General features: G+C 43.8%; 1 protein-coding gene across 1 annotated transcript; it reads left to right on the forward strand.

Annotated features, from left to right (window-relative positions):
• Positions 1-560: 560 nt before the first annotated feature.
• ttbk2b (tau tubulin kinase 2b) lies at positions 561-10,624 on the forward strand. The gene is made up of 15 exons (XM_084082893.1): positions 561-769; positions 1,553-1,684; positions 2,294-2,441; positions 2,834-2,907; positions 3,004-3,144; positions 3,648-3,752; positions 4,316-4,381; positions 4,503-4,595; positions 4,690-4,815; positions 4,907-5,061; positions 6,475-6,658; positions 7,475-7,689; positions 7,779-8,256; positions 9,323-10,020; positions 10,116-10,624. The coding sequence occupies exons 2-15, from the start codon at positions 1,616-1,618 to the stop codon at positions 10,468-10,470; spliced, it is 2,907 nt and encodes a 968-aa protein (XP_083939019.1). The 5' UTR covers positions 561-769; positions 1,553-1,615; the 3' UTR covers positions 10,471-10,624.
• Positions 10,625-11,159: the final 535 nt, after the last annotated feature.

Raw genomic sequence — 11,159 nt, forward strand, 5'->3', positions numbered from 1 at the left:
ATTTCGGCTATGAGCAATACCAGAGCAGACCAGGATGATGTGCACAGCGTTGTAGCCTATACCTCACGACTCTCACCTGCTCTCTGCCGCATGGATGCTCATAGCGCAATGGATTTACATTTGACTTTGCTAAATTGCCACATTTTATTTGATTAGACCTTGCACGATGACATTTTTTTTCGTTTAAAAAAAACAGTTCTGGCATTGCACTGAGAGTCTTGTTCACAGAAAATTGCGATGTATGATTATTAGCAACACTTTATGAAGTGTCAGCTCAAATAGCCTTGGAGCAGTTGGTGGACGGATCGAACACAAGAGCTGAACTGTTAGGTCCTAATAGGCTAATTTCTTCATGCAGTACGACTGACAAATGCAAGTGCAAGCTTTTTATTCTAACCAATGCATGCATTTGCAGTGGTTCTGCGGATTTTTTTTTGCCAAGGCTGTTCAACTCAATAATACCGAAATTGAGCAAGAATGCAGAGGTATGCAGAAGAATGATCCACCAGGAGACGCATGCCCTGCACGCAAGTGACGTCATCAATGCTGTTGTGAGGAGCAGGGCATCACATTCAGCACCACTGGTAACCAGCTAGCTTAGCGCTAGCGAAGCTATGTATGCGTCCTCCACAGACATTTTCATCTGGGTGATACTAATGGACAATCGTAGCGAATGATACAACAGACAGTGGAAATGGACACTCTCGCACCAGCTGTGTGTTTTGGATTTGATACAGCCCACGTGATTGCAATGGCGCAACCAAGTAAGGTAAGTTGGGTCGGAGGTTAGCCTAGCATGCTAACAGCAGCAGCAGCAGCCGCATTGAGCATCATCACCAACCATCATCTCATGATCTAAGTTCTCCTACAAACGACTTGTCCATCACACAGTCTGCTACGGTCCACTTATGACACGTTTATTGACCTGCCAACCAATAGACTGGATATTTGAATGCTGGCATGGACTCTGGGAAAAAACACAATATACCCTTGATGATCATGTGCTAATGTTTGATCAAGCATCCCTGCTGCAGGACTGCTTGATTAACGTTAGCACACAGTGATCATTAACATACAATGCATTGTTCAATAGCACTCCAAGTGATATGCTTCACGTGAATTCATATTTGGTTTAAATGTCATCCTGATGGCTTCTTTGTACGTCTTTAAATGTCTTGATGAATTGAATACACAGGACCACAATGGAAAGTTTTCCACATTGTATAAGATTTCTTAATCAAATACATGTTGGTGCAATAATGCAAAGTAATACAGAGCCATATATTCTTTATCTGGAGACTGTAAAATATTAGGAATAAAATAATTGTGTCAATAGTTGTCCATATTATCATAATATATATGATATGATATATAAAAAACAATTACATGACCTATTCACATACATGTTCACGTATGTTAAGGGTTTTCTGTGCTTTGTGTTACATAATTAAGCCTAATCATGTAATAACCAGATTTCATATGACAAATATCAAATCAAATAAGTTTGGTACTTTATGCAGGGTTCTTAACCTATACTTTTGTCTTGTTGTAGTGAGAGGCCTGCATCACTGATGCCAGGTGCAGGCTCTTGTTGGGAGCACTTAAAGCACTCAGGATGAGTGGGGCTGCCGAGCAGACAGACATCCTGTCAGTGGCAGATGTGGTCAGGGAGAGATGGAAAGTGGTAAGTAAAGCTAGGATCAAAGAAACGCATACATTCACGTGAACTTTAAACATTGATTTGACATAGCCCATAGCTTCATTTATACTTAGCCACATGACTGTGTTGCTAAACAATAATGGCATTTATCCACTCGCTTTAACACTTTTTTCAGTCATTCTGTGTCTGTGGAGTAACTCGGTGGTGCAAGAAGATATTAATTAACCGCAAGAAAATAATAGAGAGGGCAACGGAAATCCCGCCCATCCACTTGTATTGAGTTGCTCACCCAGCGCATACTCCTAAATCACCCCTTTTTCCGGGTTGGGTAATGTGACGGGCGGGGCCTATTTGGGGCTTCTGTGACACGTTTTGCGTCACGGAGGTGACGCGTTTTGCGGCACCTCCATGCGCAACCCCGTGCGCAAGCTTGTGAGTCGAGCCCATTGGTCGAAACCGTTTTTCGCTCGTTCTTAATCTTGACAGTGGCCCAGGCCGTTTTAAGCTGCAGTACTTATGAATGGCCAGCATGGGAGGAGCGCCCCCCAAAAACACACTCGCCAAGGTTTTGCTTCTACATCAGGTGACCCCTTCCCATTTATTCCTCCTGCTCCTCCTCTTGTGTTTCTGCAGGTGAAGAAGATTGGCGGGGGTGGGTTTGGTGAGATCTACGAGGTTTTAGACCAGCTAAGCCAAGCCAATGTGGCCTTAAAGGTAGAGTCTGCCCAGCAACCCAAACAGGTCCTGAAGATGGAGGTAGCTGTAATAAAGAAACTCCAGGGTGAGTATAGTGTCTGTACTCTGTGAAGGGGGGCGGGGGGGCTTTTAAATGTACAGAGCACTGCAGATAAAACGTCATCTCCTTTTGGGATATCTTCATTTTGCCATTCTTGGAAGAATCTAAACTTGCCTAGTACAAATACAATAATATGGTTTAAAAACATACAGCCATAAGCATACGTGTTAACATGATTTACTTTACTGACTTATTTTATTCAGGTTTTGTGTAATCTGGATGTATAGATAGATAGATATGGTTGATTGCAAACAGGATATGAATTGTACATATATGAATATTGCACATGTTCACCTCTCCCACACTTTGGGAAGTACTGATTCAGAGTATTCAAGAAGCAGTCACCACAGCTTGTCTTACATCTCATCTCATCTTAGGTAAAGACCACGTGTGCCGTTTTGTGGGCTGTGGCCGAAATGATCGCTTCAATTATGTAGTCATGGAACTCCAGGTAGGCTCTCTGTCAAGGTATTCAGCTCATTTTATGACCACATACCGTTTTATGTTAATGATTGTAATATGTTAAAACTGTTTTCCACATGTGTAGGGGAGGAATCTGGCAGATTTACGCAGAACCATGACCCGTGGCACATTTTCTACCTCCACCACACTGAGGCTTGGTAGACAGATTCTAGAGGCCATTGAAAGTATCCATTCTGTTGGCTTTCTGCATCGTGACATCAAACCCGTAAGTTGGCCTGCTGTTTAGAATCAGAATAATAGATGGAAATGGGCACAGACAGAGAATGACTTTGCTGAATTGGTATTCCGTTATTATTTGTCATTGTCCCAAAGTGAATGTCTGTTTTTATATATATATGTATGTATATATATATATATATATATATATATATATATATATATATATATATATATATATATATATATATATATATATATATATGTATATATATATATATATATATATATATATATATATATATATATATATATTATATATATATAAAATATATATGTATATACACACACACACACACACACACACACACACACACACACACACACACACACACATTTATAGCGAAGACCGTCGAAATTATTTTCTATTTGATGAAAGTAAAAAAAAAGGCCTATTGTTGCCTAATTTTTACTTACTGTAGTTGGACGACGTGCCACTCATCGAAAAGAACACTTTCAATCTGTGTACATCTGTGTCTTTAAATCTTCCAGTCTAACTTTGCCATGGGCCGACTAGCCAGCACATGCAGATGCTGCTATATGCTTGATTTTGGCCTGGCCCGTCAGTTCACCAACTCCTGCCAGGAAGTCCGTCCAGTAAGTATTTGGGATTGTCCCTACTTAAAGGGTAGTTTTGATATTTTTCTAGGTTTCGTCTTGTTACGAACCAACACTGAGGGCCCGCGATATTTCGAGTGGCCGAATAGCATTGGCCACGCCTCCAGGTCTTAAGTTAAGATCTTGTAATTAAGACGTGCAAAATAGGACCCTGGGGCTTTGTCAAATGTAGTAATGCAAATTGAAACCCATTAATAAAAATCAAAGTGATGGGGGAGAAACCTTTACATCAAAATCGTATTTTTATATTAATTATATTTGGTTTTATGTCAAAATCCTTGATAGTGACTTAACAATGTCATGTGTAGAGGTTGGATGGTTGAATTGCACCTATGTTGTTGCTATGTTCACCCATGTTCTTCTGATCATCTGAATATCACAGAGTCACGATGCCATGGTGTAGGTCCTGGCATTTATTGTTTTGGGTACAGCTTAGTCCTGTGACACAAACCGTTCCTTTCTTATCTTTGTAAATAGATTATTTTTTGTTAAAGCAGCATGATTCTTTTTCTTCGTCTCAAAATATCCCTCTTCCCTCTTAGCCTCGTCCTGTGGCAGGATTCAGAGGCACTGTGAGATATGCTTCTGTCAATGCACATAAGAATAAGGTGAGATTCATTTGGACCCAATCAATATGCTGCTTTGCGGTCATTATAATTGTGCTATCTCATCCCTGTTCTCAATTGTAGCACTTTCGCGCTACTCATCCTGGTGTGTCTGAATCCGCAGGAAATGGGTCGACATGATGACCTCTGGTCTCTCTTTTACATGCTGGTTGAGTTCATGGTTGGACAGCTGCCCTGGAGGAAGGTTAAAGACAAAGTATGTAGTTCTATGTATGACTTCATCATCTTAAAATGTAGAGAGCCACAGTATGTGTCTGATAAAATTCTCTGTTTTTCCCTTCTCTTCTTAGGAGCAGGTAGGAAATCTCAAAGAGACATATGACCATCGACTTATGCTTAAACACCTTCCCTCTGAGTTCAGTCACTTCTTGGATCACATCTTGACTTTGGACTACTTCACTAAACCGGACTATCAGGTAGACCATCAATTTGATCCCACACTGCATGTACCTTCTTTGTGTTTTTTCCCCCCCACATTAATGCAGATGTGTTTTGGCTTCTCGGCAGCTCCTGATGACTGTGTTTGAAAATGCTATGAAGAGCCACAACGTGTTAGAGAACGACCCATATGACTGGGAGAAATGCGGCACAGAAGATATGCTGACCATCAGTGGCTCAGCAACCACTCAGCAGCTGACCCGCCTAACGCCAGCCTACATGGGGTAACTGTAGTTAGCTATAAGCAGCTCTGTGATGTTAGCTACATGTATGATGTTTTCCCTATTAAGTCTATTGTCTCTGATGTCAAAACAACCATAATTAGTTCTAGCAAGGAAGGAACTATTGCTCTTTTTTTTAAAGGATCGTTCCAGTGGTCTGCCATGTTTAGCTTATTGATTACAACTCACCATACAATATACACAGGGGTGCACATAACTTTTTAGGTCTGGTACGCAGAAGAGCACCTGGACATGTGACTTGGTGCGCATGGCGCCCGTCCCGTTTTGTCAACGGGGGGGGGGGGGGGGGGGGGGAGAAAAAAAGGACGCTCTGCTTCTAAATTCCGCCGATTTTCGCCGTTTTTTTTTCTCACGCTGTTAGATAAAGCCCCCAAGGTTTGTGCCCTGTGCTGCTGCGCTGATTTTATCCGCCAGATTGGGACGTTCACGGCATATTTTGCACCATTACGGTGCGTTCATCATCGGTGACGAGTGCCTCTAACAGCCGCTGCTGGCTGCCTGCACGGAGCGAGGCAATGCGAGGCGATGCGAGGCGACGCGAGTCATATCTCTACCCCTGTGCCTAATGGCTGTACATGGGGCCGACGGGTGCTTTAGAGTGATTGTGTGAGTGTGGCTTCAGGAAGTAAATTCCTAGCCTCGATCTCCAGGCTTTTATTTTTTAGTTTTGCTAAAAAATAAAAGCTTGGAAATTCCTGTCCCAGCTGTTGGTGCGCAAAAGCGCCTCGCGTCGCCTGATGTGGTGCGCATTTTTTATTTTGGGTGCGCATGCGCACCTGCGCACCAGTTATGTGCACCCCTGAATATACATGACTAAACATTACTTCATTACTCCATCTTCCAAAACATCCTGTGGTTCGTTTGGTCTTCAAGGAAGACAATGTTTTTATATTGTATTGCGCCTTTATTTTTTGACAGATTTAAGTTATTTTGTAATGCAATGGGTTGATTTCACAAGTCTAGATCAAAATATTCCCGGAAGAAAGTCTATGTGCTTATTAACCACACAGTTTTGCTAAGCTAACATTTACTTGTAATTATTCTGGTACAAGTTCGGTTGAATGTTAATGACTTGGTACAAAATGTAACTAAACCGACAACATCCATGACCTAAAAAAATGTAGCAGTTAAAGACAAGTGTCTGTTTATGTACAACCTATTGCCATTTGTTTTTGCCAAAGGTCACCTCAAAGGTCAAAATTCTGCTTTGGTCTTCCGGTCTGCTTTGCTAGATCCAAGTGTCAGTAGTATAGTACATGGCTTTTATTTTTAAATAATTGCACTGGCAGAGACCCTTGAGAAATGGGTGCTCTACTTTGCATTGGGAGAGTAGCAGACAAAGTGACCTTCCCAACTCCCCTTCTCCTGTTTCTCTTCCTCCTCCTCTTCCTCCAGCATGGCCAACGCCTCGGTGCTGCCTGGTGAGGGGCAGCGCGAGAACACAGAGGACGTCCTGCAAGGAGAGCGCCTTAGCGACGCCGACAACTGTCCCCCCATCCCCACACCCACAACGCCAGGGGCCGATGTGTGGGAGGAGATGGACCGCAACCGTAACCAGAAGCAGCCGGTCGTCAGGAAGGTTGGTAGGGGGGGATCTGTAGGCGTTTGAAAACATTCTTTCTTATTTATCACACTTTCTGTGCAAGAGGTCTTAATGGCCCCCTCCAGCCAATTTTACCTTTTTCCCTCATTCTCTTTCACCAAACAATCTTTCTCTGGCTTGAACTTATGTTGTGCCTTACTGTAGCAACACTGGCGGACTAGCGAAGTCAATCCACAAAGGTGTTGTAAAGTGTACTTGCAAATGTTTCCACAAACACAATGGCATTCATCCTTTCTTTTGTTTGTTAACATGTAGGAAGATATTATGCTGACCTGGCTTCTATGTAGAATTTACTTATTCTTTGTGCAAAATCAACTACAGTAGTGCCAAAGCTCAAGTTGACAACAAAATGTTTGTTGATAATCAGGCTTCTGATTAACCATATAAAGTATTTTTGTTGTCAGTTTTAACAGCATTACTCATTTCTTGCCATGCTTTTTAAAAAATCTGTTCCCGTCTCTCCATTATTTACACTTCTCTTCTGAAACTGTTTTTTTTCAGCCGCTCAACAATAAAACTTGAAAAGCAGTGAGAAGCTTATTTGCATGCTTTTTATGGTGGTTAATTGGTTGTCTACTTATGCAAATCATCATGAACATGCTCTAATCTCGAGAACGAAGTAAGACAATTGTTTTGTGAATGAAGCCCAATGTATAGCACTACAGGTTGGCATAGAAAAACATGAAATAGCTGAATGTCGCAAAAAATACTGGAGGGGGGGGGCTTTAATGGACGTTATCCTGTTCTGTGGTGCAGAGATGGTGTAGTGGTTAATCCATCCATTCTACTCAGGTGGTGAGTGAGGACGAGCACAGTCAGAATCAGGGAAACCAGAGTCCCAACACCGGCTCTGTGCAGAGTTCCCCCAGACGGGTACGTTCCGAGACAATGTTCTTGGACAGGGCTGCTCCGTTGCTGCGCAGGATGAGACACAGTCAGAGCTTGGCGTTTGAGAAGAAGATGGCACCGGAACCCAAGCCCACCATCGAGCGCTTCTTGGAGGCCTAGTGAGTTCTTCTGTTTAGCATTTGTAGGCATGTGTAAATAAACGATAAATGTGGGAGTAAAACTCACCCCAAACGCTCTCTCTTCTCAGCCTTAAGCAGCACCCAGTCCTCTCCCAGGTGGGGGAGAAATCCCTTCCTGAGAGGCGACCCGGCGAGCAGACGCCCATCCGCGATGAAGAGCACACAGCCGCAGCAACCCCTGACCAGGAGGAGGGCGCGGCAAGTAGCGGCTTTGTGGCCGTGAACCTCAGTCCGGTGCCACGGGAGGGAGACTCCCAAGAATGGGTGATGCTGGAGTTGGAGCCAGGCAGCAGCTCTGGAGCCACCAAGCCTCCAGCAGGAACCCATTGTCAGGACAAGGCAGACGCTGGGGTCCAGTCCTCTGGACCCCAGCGTCCTCTGACACTCCAGTCCTCTGAACCCGAGAACGTACAACCCACATCAGTTCCCAGCAGCCCTGTTCTGTCACACATGGCCATGCCCGGCACATGGCTACTGGGACACAGGAGGCTACCAGGGATACTGGGACAGATGCCCTCAGTCCTTCAAATGAGCAGAATGGAACAGGTAAGGAGGGCAGGCATGTTGTTGAATGTGAAACTGAAACGCACACATAAAGTAAAAGAGTTTTTTTCCAAAATGAGTTAACCACTTGAGCCCTGGCATCCCAATTTTGAGCATGTCATTATAGGCGAGAAAAAAAAACTAAAAACACTTGAACAATTCAATTGAAAGTTTCGAAAACTGTAAATCTTCAAGGTCACAACGTGTTGCAGTGCCACGTGATTGTTTTTTGGGAGTGGTTAACAAACTTTGGAAAATAATAACGTATCCGTGATAGCACAACAGATGTACATAAGATTTCTGTTGTTGACAAAATAACAGTTTTACATACTGCGTCTACAGTAGATTTTAGAGTTACTGTATTCTAAAATGTACTGTATTTTAAAATACACTTCTAATTGAAGTGCTGTAATGCTGTCAATTACTGATGATGAATATATCTAATGTAATACATCATACTGTATACATACAGATTATCACCTGGGCATTTTCATCGCCTACGTCTCGGCCTTGCTTGACGTTGGAGGGCAATAGCGAATGTCAGGCAATTAGACAATAAGAAAATAGCATTTGATCATCATTAAGTAAATTGGTAGTATAACATTACTGTCAACAATAAACACAATGATAGTCCTGCTAGGATGTCCAGACAGTGTGGGGAGAGAATTGGTTAAAAACATGGGTGGCCTCACCATTCTGTGAACCGTTGTAGGTCTGTTTTTTGCTCTGTGTTGCGTTTCCTTTGCGCCAGAATAAACTTGAGTGTCTCCTCAGCCGATAATTTTACCAAACAATCTGCAGTCTTGAATCTTACTGCAGATGTGTTTGGTGGTCAAGTTTCAACAGCAATGTCGCTCACAGTGCCAGTTCAGCGTGCATTGGCACAGCCTATGCTGATTAATCAGCTGCACCTACCTAGGGAAGATATTGCAGCTGACCTTCAGTACATGGTTATCGCCCAATCTTATCATTTTATCACCTGCTCATCCAAGGCAAATAAAGACTGGGTACTGTATGTGATAAGAATATAAAATATTATAGTTAGAATAACGCTGTCCTCTCTCCACAGTCCTCCAGCTGTGCACCACAGTCCCCGGTGAAAGAAAGGAGTGAGGCGATACCATTAGAGCCCCCAGCCACCAAAGCAGATGGATCTCCCAAAGAAATCTTGAAGGAAGCAGAGAAGCTGGGGTTAGCTCCCAGTCCAGTGCCAAGCCTGCTCAAAGGCCATTTAGCTCATCTGATCAACGACCCAGAGAGTGATTCTGGATTGCCTGACCGTTCCTCTGAGCCCAACCAGCAGCCTCAGGCAGACTCGGCCGGAGGTGCAGTGGAGAGCATCGCTACGGTTTCCTCCTCCCCACCTCCACCTCTGCTTAGACAGAGGGACTGTCCCTCCTCCCCAAGGATTAGCCGGATCCCTGTGCGTGACTCCGCCTCTCAATTGGACTCTCCCACCAGGGACATCATCATGGAAAGACGTCACCGCTGGAGCAGTCCTGTCGCTGGCTCCCCCACCCACTCACCCTGTCCATCTCTCTCCTGTGACAATCTGCCCAATGCTTTGCCCAAGGACAGGCTCTTGTCAGAACGAGGCTCTAGGTCTGAGTGGCTCGGAGAAGACCCTCTCTCTCTGTCCTGCTCATCTGGTAGTAAAAGTAAGATCCCACGTCCCGTGAGCAGCCCTTTCGCACCCGAACTAACGAGCAGATTTCTGCCTCGACCACCCCCTGGGAAGCCACCGACACGGGCGGTTGTCGACAATAGGTATGAGTTGTGTGCATTTGTAGCGTTGCAAAGTGAATATCAAGAGTTTAGAGATGAATGTTTTAATTACAGCATCACATGTTTGTTTTCTCCAGACGCCGAAGGTTTAGAGTGCGTGCTAGTAGCACCAGTGACGCGGACTTCCTGGCCAGCCTGACCCAGCTGATGCAGGACCGTGGCGGTATGCTCTTCAGCCCCCCTCCTCGCCCCCGCAGCACTTCCTCCTCCCTGCAGCGCTCACAGAGCTCCTCCCCCTCTCGGCAGGAGCACCGCGAGGAGCGAGGAGCTTTCCTGGTACGTAGCCGCTCTCCGTCCAGCTTATCTGGGTCCCCCCCTCCTCGGCATGCCCACTCACAAGACAGGCCTCAGTGGGTGTCAGGATCAGGACATGGCACCGGCGGAAGGGGAGCCGGGGCTGAGGGGAAAGGATCCGGTAAAGTGAGTCGATGACTGTAATGATTCAAGCCTGTAGTGGTTTTAACTGTGTGTACAGAGGCCGTATCATCATGTCCAATCTTAAGCTGAAAGCATGTGTAAATATGGTATTTACTCAAGGGAATGTATTGTATGTAATGTAAAATGTATGATAAAATTTATTTATTTATTTATTTATTCATTTGTTGGATGTGTCTCTCAAAGTACTTGACGATGGGGCTTGATACCTGCAGTCAAAACAGGGAGGTTTTGAAGCCTTGAGATTGCCAACTCTTACCGTATCTTCCCTTTCCCTCTTCTCTTAAGACTCCATATAGGCCTATAATGAGACCAAAAACATGATGTACTATATAATACTTGAGGGATCGGATGTAAAGAAAGTGAATAAATGTAGATATGTACTATTAGGGGGAAAACATAGTATAAATAGTATGAACTATTAAATCACACTACAATTTAGTCTTAGTGTACCAACATCACTGTTAATATACAGGACCAGGGCATGCAGTCCCTCATTGACCTCATAACTATACATCAGAAAACTACTAGAAACTATGTTAAGATGAATCACTTGTTTTAGCATATCCACAATGTATTAGTCTGCTTTTTCTTTGCTAGAATAGATTCTGTCATGCAAAGTGTTGGAATGTAAATGCACAAACACGTAAGTATTGTAAAAGTGCACGAATATCATTGGTTATCAT

Source organism: Gymnoscopelus microlampas, assembly GCF_963454915.1.
Source record: "Gymnoscopelus microlampas genome assembly, chromosome: 16".
NCBI lineage: Eukaryota > Metazoa > Chordata > Actinopteri > Myctophiformes > Myctophidae > Gymnoscopelus > Gymnoscopelus microlampas.